The sequence below is a fragment of the Cnephaeus nilssonii genome (genome assembly GCF_951640355.1).
Source record: "Cnephaeus nilssonii genome assembly, chromosome: 5".
Classification (NCBI taxonomy): Eukaryota; Metazoa; Chordata; class Mammalia; order Chiroptera; family Vespertilionidae; genus Cnephaeus; species Cnephaeus nilssonii.
Genome location: NC_137076.1, coordinates 74,434,292 through 74,451,480, shown reverse-complemented (window position 1 = coordinate 74,451,480; position 17,189 = coordinate 74,434,292). Strand labels below are relative to the sequence as shown.

At 40.9% G+C, this 17,189-nt stretch overlaps 1 protein-coding gene across 2 annotated transcripts in view; it reads right to left on the bottom strand.

Moving 5' to 3' along the window:
- Positions 1-496: 496 nt before the first annotated feature.
- The window catches only part of RAD50 (RAD50 double strand break repair protein), a 75,765-nt gene continuing 59,072 nt past the window's right edge, over positions 497-17,189 (bottom strand). For both annotated transcript variants that reach the window (XM_079771066.1, XM_079771067.1), the window contains exons 22-25: positions 6,939-7,024; positions 6,256-6,398; positions 3,939-4,072; positions 497-2,716 (exon numbers count right to left, since the gene is read on the bottom strand). In XM_079771066.1, the coding sequence (XP_079627192.1) occupies positions 2,530-2,716; positions 3,939-4,072; positions 6,256-6,398; positions 6,939-7,024 (550 nt within the window). In that variant the 3' untranslated portion in view covers positions 497-2,529. The remainder of the gene's footprint in view (positions 2,717-3,938; positions 4,073-6,255; positions 6,399-6,938; positions 7,025-17,189) is intronic.

The window sequence follows — 17,189 nt, the reverse complement described above, 5'->3', positions numbered from 1 at the left end:
TACCTCTGTCAGGGTCATGCTAGTTTGGTAAATATGGGTAATTTCAGTTTTTCAAAGCTCAGTAGGATGATTGAACATGGTCATGAGAAGGTGGCATGAGTGGTGGCTGTGCTGCTTGGCCCTTTCATCCAGGCACTGGGTGAGGGTCTAGACCAGCCTTTCCAACCAGGGTTCTTCATGGAACCACACAAAGGAATTTGAATAATTTTTCCAATTCTCTCAAGGATAGTACATAACTAGTATCCTTTTATATACATAGAAATTGATTACATACAGTGGATACATGTTAGTTTCCTATTGCTGCTATAATGAACTGTAAGACATTACCACAAACCCAGCAGCTTAAAACAATACAAGTTTATTCTCTTGTAGTTCTGGAGGTCAGGAATCCAAAACCAGTTTTCCTGGGCTAAACGTCAAGGTGCCACAGGGCTGGTTCCTTTCAGAGGCTGGGTGGGGGTGGGGGTGGGGATGAGGAGGGAATTGGGATCCTCCAGTCTGTGGGCGGAGCTCTATCCACCGAGCCACACCGCTGGGCTCTGCCTCCTTATAAGGATACTAGTGACTACATTTAGGTTCACCAGGGTAATCCCATCTCAAGATCCTTAGCTTTAATCATATCTGCAAAGCCCCTTTGGCTACATAATATTCACAGGTTCCATGGATTAAGACCTTGGTATCTTCAGAGGCCATTATTCAACCTACTACAGGTATGTTAGGACCTTGGAGCTCTTTATTTCCTCCATTTTTAAAAATTTGTTGGGATTACATTAATAAAATTATATAGGTTTCAAGTGTACAATTCTGTAACACATCATCTGCATATTGTATTTTGTGTTCACCACCCAAAGTCCAATCTCCTTTCGTCACCATTTATCCCCCCTTTAAGGACCTTCGAGCTTAATTCTCTTCTAGACTTGGGTTGAGAAAGGCTGTCTAGACCATATCCTCATTGTCTGCAGATGACACAGAATCAGGCCACATGACTGACAGCTCTGAAGGATCAAACTCCACACAGTCTAACTCAAAAGTATGTGGCTTGGTAGCACTCTGTATGCGATGCTTGTGAGAGGCTTCAAGATGTCAGTTGGCAGTTCCAAGGAAAAGTGTGATTGGGCTTTTATTAGAAATGACATCTGGAGTGAAATGAGGGGCCTGCTCCTCCAGATGTGGTGGGACCCCACTGGAGCAGGTCCTGACTGTGAGCGAGCCTTGCTTGCTCCACCCTGTAATGCACACCTGGAGAGCAGCCGGTTGATGGTGAGGCTGAGGATGCACAGGGAGAGTTAAAGACTTGTGATGGCAGGTGAGGCCCCAAGTGAAGGGGCCTTGCTCTTTGTCAGAGTTCCCCAAGGGTGGATGTGCACAGTGGGGAACTTCCTCTCTAGAGAGCCCTGTGGCTGGATGTGCGGGGAGGGAAGATGGTGGACAGTGACTACAAGATTACTTACGGTTCTGTGAAACCCTGAAGCCCCATTCAACTTTGTAAAATTTTAGCTGGGGAAACTGAGGCCCAGAGGAAGGTCACTTTGCTGGATTTATAGAATGAGTGGAGCCATACATTAAAATCTCATCATTTATGGTCATCATCAGATGTTAATAGTCACTGATAGCTCAGTTTTTAAAAAGACTTTTTAAAAATTGATTTTTAGATACCTACCTGGTGTGCTTGAGTGGTTAGACTCTTCAGCACCTGCAATGAAGAGTCACGGGTTGGATTCCTAGTCAAGAGCATGTACCTGGGTTGCAGGTTCAATCTCCAGCCTCATTTAGGGCGAATGCAGAGGCAACCAATCAATGTGTCTCTCTCACATCAATGTTTCTCTCTCTCCCCCTCCCTCCCACTCTCTCTAAAAATCAATGGGAAAAAATATCCTTGGATGAGGATAGACAAAAAATAAAAAGTTATTTTTAGAGAGAGAAGAAAATAGGGGAAAGAGAAACATCAATGTGAGAACAAGACATCAATCAGCTGCCTCCTGAATGCCCCCCACTGGGAGCCCGAAACCCAGGCATATGCCCCAACTGGGAATCAAATGGGAAATCCTTCAGTGCACAGGATGATGTCCAACCAACTGGGCCACACTGGCCAGAGTGACAACTCAGCTTTTAAAAACCGTATCTCAGCAAATAAATTTAGTGATGACATTTAACACAATTATTTTAAATGCAAAGACCATCAATCTTGAAGGCAGTGAGGACCTACTTCTCTACGGTGCTGTGAGAAGTGAAAGGTAGTAGACGACCAGGCCAGGGAATCACACGGATGCTGGGAAGGAAAGAAGGGAAGCCGAGTCTAACTGCTGAGCCCTGCAGGCCTGCCAGGCTGCCTGGAGGGGGATGAAGTTCAGGAATCGGTCCAAATTTCACGTGAAACAACTTTAATCATTTTAGAACTTCTCAGACATTCAAAATCCTAGACACAGAGCTCCTTTTAAAGAAGGTATTTGCTTCCTGCCTCAGCTGATACCAGAAATAAGCAGTTGCCTAAGGACCTGTGTTTCTAAGGCAGCTAAATCTCCAGCCTTCTCAGTGAACATAAGCTTCCAGGGAGCTAATGTTGCACTTCACAATCTCTGAGCACTGGTCGATGTTCTTCTTAATCCTGTAGAATTTCTCCACATACTCAGATCGCCCCAAGAGCTCCACAAAATCTTCATCGTGAGTGATTATCAGAAGCTGAAAGTTACGTTGCTGTGAGCGACTCTTTATTATCCTGAAACAATAGATTTAGAACATTTTGTTACTAAAGGGCATATATAACATATATAACCCTTTCTTTCAAAAAGCTACTGAGAACCTTGTTTGACATATGACCGTGAGTGGCAGGGCCTCTGCCAGCCCTGTCAGGTAGGGTGGGGTGGACCCCGGCCTCTGTCAGGTGGGAGCCCATCTCCTCTCCAGGCAGTGGGGGTGCATGTCTTGACTCTTCATGTAGGTCTGGCTTACGAACTGGTAAGAATACGTGATCTAGTTTCTTCCAGAGCACGAAGTTCTTACCATAGCAGCTGGAAATGCTCTAAAGTTTTCCTTAATATCTGCTGCTGAACTTTAGGAGTCTGACTTACTCCTTTGCCTTGGGTTTTCTTGACCTCTGACTAGTTTTCTCTGGAAGAAAATACTTTTTCTTTTTGAAAAGACAAGACTACAGGCAAGGGGAATAACGTGTGCAAGCCCTGCTGCCTTCTCAGGAGCTGTGTCTACTCAGAATTCTGCCACCCCCAGTCACTAGATGCATCATGAGCATGACACACGGCCTGAGTGGGTGGACTGAGACACCGGGCTCGTTATCTGTAAGCTGAGGTTACGAGGCTGAGACCCGAGACCTGAAAGACCTTTTCCTTTAATCAACCACTTGTATATCCCTTGCCCGGAGCTGGATGTACTTAGGTTCAAAAGCACTAGCCCTTACTTGCTGGTCACACAGGTGGCTCTGTGGTGGCTCAGTTCTCCCTCTGGCCCAAACCTGGCTATCAGACAGGAAACGTGTGTGCCAGGGGTCTCCCACAGGTGACTGTGCTGCAAGGTGTGTGCAATTTTCCTTTCGGATTCCACTTTAACCACCAATATGCTTTTGAATAAGAGCGGTCATTCCTCATAGAGTCTGACGCATGTGGAAAGCTGGGGAGACAGTCCAAAACCACCGTGACCACCTAGAATGTTTTACAAGTCATGGTAACTCCTGTACAGAACATGTGGGCCCCTCTGGTGGGTTTACAGGAAAGCCAAACCAAACCAGAAAAGTCACCACAGTTTCCCTATGAACACACTCGGGAGGTGCAGGGTGTCTGCTGCTGGTCACCATCTAGTTCATTTTTTAAAATCTGATAAATTACTATCAAAAGGTAAAGCCAACCAGCTTCCTCGAGGAAGACACATCTAGAGAGGGGTTTCACCATGGAACTCTCTTAATCTTACTTTAAGTTTGAGAAACTTACTCAACCAGCGAATGTGCAAGAGATTCAATGTTTTCTCGGTCAAGATTCGTTGTTGGCTCATCCAAGGCAAGGATGCCGCAGTTCAAGCAGAAGGTTTCAGCCAGGGCCAGGCGGATAATGAGGGAGGCTAACACCTGGAAAAAGCACCAAAGCTGAGCTTTCGCACAGACCATTTCTCATCCATGGGAAAGTTGGCAGACCTGGCTGGGTCTCTTCAGACGGCAAAGGTCACAGGGCTGCTGACCTTAGGTAAATCACTGTTCTGCTTGGGAGAGCCTGGCACTGTGACCAACTTTATGCCCTTCCAGAAAGTGAACCATCATGTGCACGATCTCAGCTTATCATGTGCAATGAAGTAAAATGCTAAAAGCCGTGCTGACCGCCACTCCCAATCACATCAGCTATAACAAAACTTGAAATCACAGACGTGAATCAGAAATGTACTGCCATTTAGTATTAACTAACAATTTAATAATTGGTATAAGATTAACCACCTAAAAATTCACAACCTATTTTATTTCCCTGATAATGAGATTTATCAGGAAACCTGGATACATTATATTTCCCAGAGCCTCAGAGACCTTTTATCTCTCTGTTCTGTGGTCTAAAAGAGGCACCTAACCTACATCATGCTCTCACCCACACAAATATGTTCGTGCATTTTGAGACAAAGAATGAATTCCTGGGTCAAAGTACCAGGAGTACAGAAATATAGCCTTATTTAAGCTTATCTGTAGGAAATTCAAACAACCTAAACTGAGGCACTTCCATGGTTAATAGAAACCTAATCTAAACCCCTCAGGCCCAGCTGAAACCATCTGAGGGCACACGGCACACCAATTTAAGAGTGAAGGACGCTTCTAGGAAGTCTGAGCCACCTTGGTGTGAGCTGTAAGTCCCCCTCCCCCTGAATGTGTGAGTGAAGGAGTCAGTGAGTTCGTGATTCTAGAGCAGTTGACAGTCTCTCTGATGGAGTGCTTGGCCCTTTGGACAGACACTTCCTCTGTGTCTGAACCCACTGCTGCCACCTCCCCACCCGCCACTACTCGGAGTGGGGTCTAATGGAGGCCCTGGCCCACCTCTACCAAACCATTTCTCTGTTTTCTCCCCCAATCACTACAAATTAATTTTTCTAATTTACAGTAGTTACAGGAAATCTACTTTTATTCAGAAACTATTTTTGAGAGTATTTTTAATCCAAAGAGACATGTTTCAAACTATATTTTTCCATTCGTAATTACCACTAAAAATCACCAAAGCAAGTAGGGGATACTGATTATAGATTACAAATTTGTCGTTTTTTGCAGACTAAGATTACGATAATCTGCAAATGCCTTAAACTAGTATAGCTGTCTGGGCTGACAACAAAATACACACATGCATGGAGTGTCTTGAGGTCAAAATTTAAAACATTTACAAAAATAACTTGGGTAACATGAGCATCTATTTCTAGAATTTTAAAAATTTGTTAAAACCAAGGGTAAAGAGATATCAATACAATCTTTTGCTTCTAATCTGAAAGGTGGAATCTGTGGCATCTTGGGTACCAACCTGTGTACAGGGAAGACCCAGTCTTGTTCCCCAAGGATGCAGGCCCCACTTTCCTCACTCTAAAACATCTTTCCTCTGTCTAATTTGCTCTGTGCTCCATACCCAACCTAGGCTGTCCTCCCAGAGCCTCACATAGCACCAGGTGCCCTGCCCAGCAGCTGAGTGTGTGTGTGTGTGTGTGGTGGTCTGCAGGCCCCAAGGCTAGGCTGGGTGGTGTTGGGGGACTCGGACCTATAAGGGGGCTGCTTTCCCAATGAGAGGCTCATCTATTAGAACGCCTCATCTGGCTCAGCCTAGGATCTAGTTTGCTAATACTGCCTGTCACTGACTCTAAAACACACCTCTCCCTTCCACTTGACTCCTCTCAAATCAGGATGCATCTTATAATTACAACTGCCTTTTTTCTTTCTTAGTGGCACATAAAATGAGGTGTCCTGCAATCAATGACACAGTAACATTATTCTCATAAGGAATGCTGTAAAACAATGAATGGTCTTCAGCTCCTTGTTTTATATTTAGCCTATCCTGTGAGAATGTTTCAGGCCCTCCTCCTAAAAGCCTAATTTATGTAATGCTGTAGGAAATGCCGGTTAGAAGTGGGGGAGTGTAGTAAGGGCAGCGGATCCTGACCCTGAGCGTGGCAGCCAGGAGCGCGGTAGGAGCTTCCCACCATTCCCGGGCGGCCTTGGGGGCTTCCCCCGCACTGACGTTTGTTTCTCTGTCGAGTCTCTGGGTGAAGGTGGCTCCTAGGTTCTTAAGTACCTGCCTTTTGTCCAGCACTGCATCGTCCCCGCATATCCAAGGCCGTGTCACCCTTTAGCATCACCACACGGTAGTTGTAATTCCGCCGTTTATCAGAAGCTGATACGTTTTCATCGGCATCAGACCGAATTTCTATATATTCAATATCTGACACAGAAGGAAGAAGATTTCAGAGGAACCTACACTCTGTAGCCTTTTGTCATTTGCCAACATGATCAAATAAGCCCAGGAGCAACGTGTGAGGCCAACATCACAGGGGAAACCTGGCTCATCTGGAACCTTTCCTCTGGCTGAGAGGGTTCCCGCAGATTCCTGGCTGGAAGCAACCCAGAGACCCCAACCCCGGTCTCAGCGCCGCCTTTCTTAGTTCTACTCTACTAAGAGTTTCCTCCTGACGGTTTCTTCTTATCGCATTTCGGCTTATCCCTATCGACACTCAACAGAATTTATTATGTCATCAGCTAAATATAATGTGCATCGTAGCCAAATATGTCAGGCCTACCAGGCTCTGGAATAGAAACCTCTGCATTTCTTCTTGCTACAAGATGTTGTCAAGATAAGAATTCTTAGAACACATCAAAGAGGTGTTCAGCAAGGGCCCAGGAGGGGAGGCGGCACGATGAGAAGCCGTGCAGTGGGAGCTGGGACAGGGCTTCGGAAGGAGCATGGGGACACACCACGCGGTACCTTGTCCACGATAGGTGCTTCGCCAGAGGTCACGGATGATTTTATTGATTTCTTCCATTTTCATACTGTGGAATTTCATTATTGCTCTAGAAAAAAAGCCAGTGGTACTTTTAATAGAATAATAATATGGTAACATATTATTACATGTAACAGTAACATATTAAAATGTGAAATATATAATAATGTGTATAATAATAATGTAACATCATAACAATATCACGAAGTAACTTCCCTGATATTTCAGTGATAAAAGGATATAGTAAGAGCTAGAAAAAATAACCAGGACCAAGACCTTGCTGCTTGGCCGATGATGAGAACTGCCGTCATGTTTCCAGAGCCCCAGGCTCCCTGCCCTCCATTTTTCCTCTTTATGATATGACAAGCACTCCCTTCAACACACACACAAACACTGTGAACATTTCAGAAAACAGTTTTTAGTAGACTTTTTCTTAGGCTTATTGGAAGGACTGTTTCCACTGATGGCCACCAGTTACAGGAAGACCTGCTGAGTGGAAGAGAGTAAAGAGGGGAGGGAGGTGTACAGGGTCCCTTACTCTATGGGGAAATAGGCAAATCTCTGCAAATGCTGTTGTTTTCCTCTTTAATTACGAATAAGGTTTACCAAGAGTCAGTCTCTCAGGCTGCTTTTATTCCTCAGATCTGTGAGCTTTTTATCGATTAGAAGCTTTGGTACAGAAAGGGCGATTTAGAGGCTTAAACTGAGCTGAACCTCAAAACCTTTATTTTCCCTTCCTAGTGTCAAAGATTCATAAATCCTAACTAATATGTACACCCCTTCCCGTCCCCTTGCAACACTCTTAAAAAAACTAGTAGTTTCTGAACACGAAAAAGAGTAAGTGTTTGTAAAAACAAAAGTAGCCTCCAAAAGCTAATGCAGTTCTTCCTCCTGTCACCTTTCACCAAAAGCCCTGGGGCTCTGTGGAGGCTCAGGAACCAACAAGCACTGCCCCAGTGACACCAGGCAGACATCGGTGCCACCGCCACACGGAGGATGTGAGGCGCCTCACTTCCACCTGCAAGGCTCTTATCTGACACACACAGAGAAACCGAGCGTAATGCTTCTGCCTCCGCACAATCACTTCTGATCTTCGGGCTCACTAGCCAGAGAGAAAGAAATGACTCAACATAAATACATCTTAGTATCAGATGAAGGGTTTTGAAGTAATTGACTGGAAAAAACCATATTCTGCTTGGTGATGAGAATGCAAGTCTTCCTATTCTACTTTATACATCTGTCTCAGGCTAACATTTTATACTCCTTTAAAAGGACGGAGACAGCCCTGGTCAGTGTGGCCAAGTGGTTAGAGTATTGGCCCATGCGCCAAAGGGTCTCGGGTTTGATTCCTGGTCAAGGGCACGTACCTGGGTTGCAGGTTTGATCCCCGGCCCCAACCGTGGGTGTGTGCGGGAGGCAACCAATTGATGTGTCTTTCACATCAATGTTTCTCTCTCTCCCCCCGCCCTACCCTTCTCCCTTCCACTCTCTAAAAATCAATGGAAAAAATTACCCTTGGGGTGAGGATTAACAAAAAAATAAAGAATGGAGACAAAAAATGTCTAAATATTTGCTATAAAACACACACACACACCCTCAGAATGTTCTTGGGACCAATCATGTAATCCATAGTTTTTTGTTTTTTAATTAATCCTCACCTGAGGATAGGTTTGTTTGTTTTTAATTGATTTTAGAGAGGATGGGAGAGGGAGAGAAATATTGAAGTGAGAGACATAGATCAGCTGCCTCACGAATGCACTCCAACTGGGGATTGAACCTGCAACCTAGAATGTGCCCTGACCTGGAATCAAACCCACAACCTATGTGGTGTACGGAACAATGCCCAACCTGCTGAACCACATGGCCCAGGTTGTAAGCCATAGTTTTATATATTACGATCCTGACTTTTCAAATGACTTTTTAAAAAAGTCATCTTTCCATTCAAGTTAAAAATCTTCCATAAATGAACATTCCCAAAGTAGAAAACAAGCTCCAGCTGAGGCAGGGGGTCCAAGGTGCAAACACACGCCTCTGCCGTGCCTCCCTGTACAACCGCGGTGGTGCATCTGGCCGTGGGTAGTGTGCTGAGAGAGAGCACTGCGAGAAAGACCCAGATTCACCAAGGGCTGTGTCAGACACAGCTGATGCTACTTGGCTGTATCCCTTCGGTCTAGTCTTGAGTTTAACCTCCCTTGAGGGAATAACAATAATAATAGTGGTTACTATTGATGGGCATTAACTATGGAAGGCACAAATATGCTTGAACAATCATATTATTTCATTTAATCCTTATAATACTGGGAGAGTTAGGTTTGGTTATACCCATTTTCCCATTAAGATGATGATGTCAGTAACTTCATCAGAATCAGAGAAAAGTGGATAGACTATTAACAGCCCTTGAATATGATAATTAAAATTTTAAAAAGGCAGTCAAAATGCCATCTTTAAAGCCACCAAGCTAAGATAGTTTTATGACTAAATATTCTCCATTCTTCAAGGTACATTGGTACACTTAAAACTCTCAAGTATATGAAATATTACATAGCAAAAAGAAATATAAGTAGAGCCCAGCCTTTGTGGCTCAGTGGTTGAGTATCGACCCATGTGCCCTGACCAGGAATTGAACTATGACCTCCTAGTTCATGGGTCGACACTCAACCACTGAGCCACACAGGCCGGGCTCAGTGGTTGAGTGTGGGCTGGATCCCCAGTAGGGGGTGTGCAGGAGGCAGCTGATCAATGTTTCTCATCATTGATGTTTCTATCTCTCTCTCCCTTCCTCTCTTAAATCAATAAAAATATTTTTTTTAAAGAAATATAAGTAGAAAGAGAAAAAAAAGTATAACCTATATAAGATCATTTAATAGTGAGGTATTAAAAAGAATATATCAGGACCAAGTAGTATTTATCCCAAGAATAGTACAACAGAAAAAAAAACAACCTGACTCATTGTATTAATGGATTATAAGGAAAAAAAATAATCTCAATAGATGTCCAAAAAGTACTTGTTATAACACTGAGTTTTGATAAAAATCCTCAGTGAAAAATAGAAAATTTTCTTAATTTGACAAAATGATTCGATCAGATATCCACAGCAGCATTCAATTAATGTTGAAATATACAGAAGTGTTACTGCTAAAGATTGTAACAAGAGAAAGATGCCTCTTATTATGGCTACCCTAAAATAATATCCTAGAGATCCCTAACAATTCAGGAAGACAATGAAGAGGAGGAAGCAGCAGCACAAAGCATGTCATTGTTTTTGCAAGTGATATAATTGTGCACTCAGAAAATCTAAGAAATCAACTGTAAAGCTAATAAGACTAATACAGTGGTCAGAAATAAACATACAGAAATAGTTTTATTATCTAGTAGCAAAATCCAATAGAAAACAATAGAAAAAAAGGATCCTAATCACAGTGGCAATTAAAACTATGAAATAAATACCTAGGGGAAAAAATCTAACAAAAAGGTACAGGCTCTAAATGGAAAGCTATAAAACTTTACAATAGGACAAAAGGAACTGATTAAATAGAAGAGACTAGTTATAGAGTCCAAAATGGGAGATCCAATACTGCAAAGATGTCTACTCTCCTCAGTAATCCATAAAGCAAATGCAATCCAAACACAACTCCCAACAAGATTAAAAACATTAAAAAAATTAAATCCATAAGGTGACTCTAAAGTTCTCATTTCAAAAGAATAATGCAAAAGAATAAATTACAATAGGACAGAAAAAGAAATGAAATAAAACCAAATACTTGCAGAACTTTAGTTTTATAAATGACATTTTAAATCAATAGAGCTTTCAGTAGTGTTGGAGAAAGGAAAAACTTTAACTTATATCACTACCCTTTAACAAACCTCAAATATAATCCAAATTAAAGGATTAAAATTTAAATACAACTAACAGGAGAAAACATTTTTATAATTTTAATATTGGGGAGATCCATCTAATCCAGAAGCCATAAAGAAAGATTAAAGATTTGCCTACCTAGAAATTAAAAGTCACATACAATACTGTAAAGTTAAAGGACAATGACAAACTAGAAATAACTTAACTTGTAATGTATGTGAAAAGGATTAATATCCAGAATATATATTTAAAAAGTGGTACAAATCATTGAGAAAAAGGCAACCTAATAGAAAAACTGGTAAAAAGATATGAATAGGTAATTCTTGGAGAAGAAATACAAATAGCCAACATATGTAGAAAGTGTTTAACCTCACTAGTAAATAGGGAAATGTAAATTAAAGTGAGCAATTTTTTTTTGTGTGTGTAACAACAGACTGGCAAAAATTAGAAAGGGTAATAATAAAGACATAGAGAAATGGGTACGTTCATACATTACTGGTGAATACAAATTTTGTAAATGTGTTTGGAAGGCAATTTGGCAATAACAACTTAAAAATGTAGATACCCTCTGACCCATTAACTCTGTTTCTAAGAAGTTATCTTCCTAGTGTATCTGCACAAGTGTGCAAAGACATACACTGTAGCACTATCTGTAGTAGCAATCATTTCAAAACTTCCTAATATGTCCATCTGTGGTTAAATAAAGTAGGCAACAACCATTTTATAGAATATTATGCAGCCATTAAAAGTGAGGTACTTACATATATGAACATAAAAGATTTTCATTACATGTTAAGTGAAAGAAAAAGCCAACAGAAAAATACCTACAGTGTGATACTATTCACATAGAAACAAAAAAGATCTATTTGTGTATACATACTTACAAAAACACTGTGAGGGAAATAAAAACATGTCACCAATGTACTAATACTTAAGTGCTGAATAAATGTTAGACATTGTCATGGAAATAAACCTAAGTCCAACGTGAACCATGTTCTGTGATTTGGATAGTAATGGAGTGAGTACCAGGAAGCATAAATATCTATAATATAAGGCTGAGTGGGTTAACTCGTGTAAGTTGTACAAAATATTATGGAGTACACAGGAAGGAAAAATTACATCTGCTTGGGAAGGGCTTCATCAAGGTAATGTTCCAAGGAAGAGAAATAGCATGGAAAATCTGAGGTGTCCTAGGGAAGAAAAGGTTCAGTTTGCTTAGATCACAGTGAGTATTGAGAGATGAAATGGGCAAGGCCAGGTGTGGAAGTCTGTCCTAAAATTAGCAGGGAATAGAGACAACTACCTTTAGGAAAATTAACCCGGTGAAAGTATATAAGGGGGTAGGAGGGACAAAGAAGTGGGGAAAACTACAATAATATAGGTAAAAGCAAGGAGGGTCTGACGTAAGAGGGAGCTATGTAGGAAAAGCAGCTCTGACACAGGACTGGACAGAAACCAGTGAGGGTGGACTGCTGATCAACAAATACAGGCCCAGAGATGAACTCCATACACCTTTAAGCACCTGGACTTTATAATTAACATTTAAGATTGACCTTGAAGGCCCAGGACCTTTAGTAAACAATCATTCTGCTGAGGCAAAGATATGAATTTCAGGGGCTGGAAACTGTTGTGGGTAAGTGGTCATCTGGTTAGTTGCATCAGCCCCATCATGTGCCTGGTGTGCATGTCACTTGGTTAAATGCATATACTAACTCACATGAAGTGGTACATTTTGTGAAAACTGGTTCCCACAAGAGAATGGAAAGGTCTAAGAGCTAAGAATGTAGTGGTCTATAAATTATTTGGTCCTATATTTAATCTGAAAGATTTCCTTTAAATTTTCAGTAACAATCTATGTCGTATTATGAGGACAAATGATAGCTTTAGGGTAGTGATAATTTTGGTGATCAATGAAAGTCTTAGGATATGATCCTCACAAATGACAAGGGCCTACCAATTTCCTGTTTGAAAGAAGGATGGGACAGCATGAGGCCAGAAAGACAAAAAGACATGCGCCAGTGAAACAATTCTGTATGATACCATAATGGTAGATACATATCATTATATATTTGTCCAAACCCATAGGATGTATTACAACAAGAGTGAACCCTAATGTAAACGATGGACTTTGGGGTATTATGACAAGTCAGTGTATGTTCAACTGTTCCACTCTAGTGAAGGCTGCTGATGGTGGGAGAGGCTATGGTTATTAGGTTGGGGAAGGTATATGGAAAATCTCCCTATTTTCTGCTCAATTTTGCGGTGAACCTAAAACTGCTCTAAATAAAGTCTATTTTTTAAAAAAGAGAAATAGAAAGAGATATGGGCCAATGTAACTTGTGCAGCTGTTTCTATCCATGTCCCTCTTCCTTCTTTTCACGGCATCTCCTGTAAACGTTAGGCTGACTACACTGTCCTTTAGTACCTCTTTGCACCAGGGCTTCTGCCCGGCAATGAGATGATTTTCCTTTTTGTTCTAAGCTGTCCAGCTGCCTCCCACACTTAATGAAAGGCTCTGTAGGCTTCTAAATTATCTTCTTCCTAAGTATACATACGTTCTATTTGATGTCACAAGTGAAGCATATTAGGCCTCCCCAGGACCACAGTTCAGGGTTTTTGTTGCCGTTCTGAGGCCACATTTTAAATCAGGACTTAACCATTAGCAAAGAACTGAATGTCTGATATGGAGTAATTAGAGAGCAGGTATCTAAGGGGTTGGAAAAATATCATCTAATAGTCCAAAACCTTCCTGCCAGGAAAAGACCTTCTAGGTCCTGCTTCTTTCATTATTGAAACCATCTCCAGGTACTAAGGAAGGTTAGCTACCATTTTGCAAAATTTGAACTAATGCACATAAAATGGCACATCTTGAACTGGATTTCCCCATTGTCTCAAGCTATTTTATTGAGTATTGATTAAAAGGGCCAAATACAAACATGCCTTACTAATAAAAATAAAATGAGTTCAGAAGTATGAAAAACTAAGCTAATGAAAATAAAATTGGAAAGAAGTAGAAAAGATTATATTTAACAAAGGACATTTTCTAACAATATTATCTTTATCCTTGTATTTAAAATTGTACCAAAGTTTGAGATATATAGTTTGCTAAGAAATTGGCTATGACCATTGTTATTCATGATTACATTGGATACTCTTCCCTGCTGCCCTGGTACTTACCACCGTGAGAACTTCCTGTCTCCTAACATTTAGGCCAGCGGAAGCCCTCTCATATAGAGGAAATGGTATCATGAGTATCATGTTTCAAACTAATAATGATTTTCATTACCGAGCCAAACTCAAAATCTCTAATTTGCCAAACTTAAGTTATGCATTTAAAAGAAAAAAGACCACTTTTTCTAGATAAAACCCTTAAGACTATTACATTCTTAAAACTACTGAACTAATTTCCTTTAGCCAGACTCTCAAAACACACACACACACACATACACACACACACACAAAACAACACCACAAAACAAAACAGCTTTTAAAATTCAAGCAATGGTTCAACCATTATCACAAGATAAACATTTGGTTAAAAAAACAAAAAACTGCAGTGAGTGTGAAAAGTCTCTGGCTATCTTTCGGTTTTGGCTTGATGCTGGAGGGACCCAGTGCTGTAAAACTGCTGCATCCATGGTGAAGACAAGAATAGTGGTTGAAAAAAGAGCCCTGGCCAAGCCGTCCATGCATTCAAGGAGCCAGACTCTCAACAGATACACAGAGAGTTGGTTACCCTGGAGACAAAACTGTAAAAGTTACATGTTTCCACGGAATCTCAGCAGAAGTGTGGCTTAATATGCAACCTTCCATGTTTGGGGAAGAATGACAGTGTAAGATTGGTATAAGGTAGAACAATGTATTCTGACATATTCTAAAATCATTTAATTGATATGTTCTTTAAGGGTCAAGGAGCAATACATTCTAAATGATGTTTTCCCTCTTCTCAGCCAGTGCAAGTGTCTCTGACCATTGGCAATGCTTATAATCAGTGATGTTTTTAGATGATTACTAATAACAGATGGTAATCAGCTTTTCTTGAAAATGCATTGCTAATTTCCTGTGTTACCTTAAATAGACAGCTAAATGCAACAACTACACTGACTGCATGCTTCATTCTAAGAGGTGAAACAATGAGGGAAATTTTGAACCTTTCTTCTACGTGAGAAGGCAAATTTAAGGCTCAGAGTATAAACCTTAAGAAGGCCACTGTTTGCAAGCACAAGCCTACAAAGACTCAATTTTGGGAAAATCTGTACCAATTCTTTTCTTCTCACTTAGGAGAATCCCTCTGATTACTAGATAAAGACCTCAGTAAATAGCTTGGATTTGTTCCTTCAGTAAGCCCAAATTGCTGGAAAGCCCCTGCACCTCCCTACCCCCAAAGCCCCTGATTGGCCACACCAAACCCTCTCACCCCCATCGCTTGGCTATGTGATGCCTCTGTGATTGAGGCATTTTTTTTCTCTACTGAAATGTCCTTCCTTATTAAAGGCCCAGGTCAAACATAGACTATGGGGCACCTACAATGGTCTCCCCTGTTGGACTGTTTGTAGGAGGGACAGAATATGATATCTCCGTCTTCCCTGACGAGAAGACAGAAGAGGGATTTGGGAATGAGCATGTGCATTACTGAGGACATTCCTCTTCTTGTGGCTACCACTGGCTCTCTGGGTATGCAGGAACAGCTGGAGGCCCCTAGCTGTAGTGTTCTATTTAGTCAATACACATGAAACCAGGTCTGCAGTCAGTGTACTAAGTAGAGGAGCTACCTAATAGCAGAATATGTGCAAGTAAAATTTAAAACCAAACCTATCTACATAACTGGGTCCTTCAAGCTATCACCCCATTGCTTTGCTCTCCTTCACAGAAGAACTTTTTGTAGGAAGTATCTATATTCACTGTCTCCATTTCTTACCACCCATCCTTTCCTCATCCAACTTCAAGGCTTCAGTTCCAACCAAGCCACTAAGATTGCACTTCAAAATCACTAACAACCTCCATTTTGTCAAATTCAAGGGTTGGGTCGCTTTTTTTGTTTCTGTGAGTTTCTGATTTTTAAAAAATTTTATTTAAAATTATAGTTGACACAATATTATATGAGTGTCAGGTATACAACATAGTAATTAGACATTTATATACCTTATAATTTGTATACCTCATAATTACTTTTATAAGTGGCAGTTTGTCATCTTCACTTGCAGTCCCTGATTTCCAATGTTGCTGAACATCTTTTCATGTTTGATTATTTTGTTTCCTCTTTGAAACATTTGTTTTTTATCTATTTTTTAAAAAATATATTTTATTGATTTTTTTACAGAGAGGAAGAGAGAGGGATAGAGAGTTAGAAACATCGATGAGAGAGAAACATCGATCAGCTGCCTCTTGCACACCCCCTACTGGGGATGTGCCCGCAACCAAGGTACATGCCCCTCACCGGAATCGAACCTGGGACCCTTGAGTCCGCAGGCCGACGCTCTATCCACTGAGCCAAACCAGTTTCGGCTATCCATTTTAAATGTATTATTGGTCATTAGATTCTTTTGTTGTTTCAATTCCCATCAGGATATATTTTTTCCATTATTTTTTTTTTAGAGAAGGGAGGGAGGGAAGGAGAGAGACATCAATGTGAGAGAGATACATTGATTGGCTGCCTCCTGCACATGCCCCAACTGGGTCTGGGTATCAAACCTACGACCCAGGTACATACCCTTGACTGGAAATCAAACCTGTGACCCTTCGGTGTGCAGGCCAAGGCTCTAACCACTGGACAACACAGGCCAGGGCTTAGTCATTACATTCTTAATCTCCCTTCATCTTTTTCACCCATTTCTCCCATCCCTTCCCATCTGACAACTATCAGTTTGTTCTCTGTATTTATGAGTTTTTGTTTTGTCTTTTTAGATTCCACACATAAGTGAAATCATATGGTATTTATCTTTCTCTGTCTGACTTATTTCACTTAGCATAATACCCTCAAGGTCCATCCCTCTTGTTGCAAATACAAGTTTTCATTCATTTTTACGGCAAGGTAATATTCCACTGTATATATGTACCACATCCTCTTTATCCATTCATCTATTCATGAATACCTAGGGGTGAACGTATCTTTTCAAATTAGTGTTTTGGATTTCTTCAGATAAATACCCAGAAGTGGGACTGCTGGGGTCATAAGGCTTTTAGAAGGAAACACAAGAGTAGGGAAGGATTTCTTAAAGACAAAAAAAGAGCTAACCAAAAAAGAAAAGATTGGTAAATTCAATAACCCTGAAATCAAATCTATCCAATAGAAGACACTATAAGAAAGTGAAAAGATAAACATGAAAAGTTTGAAAAAAATATTTGTAATACATGTAACTTAAAAGGAATTAAAATGCAG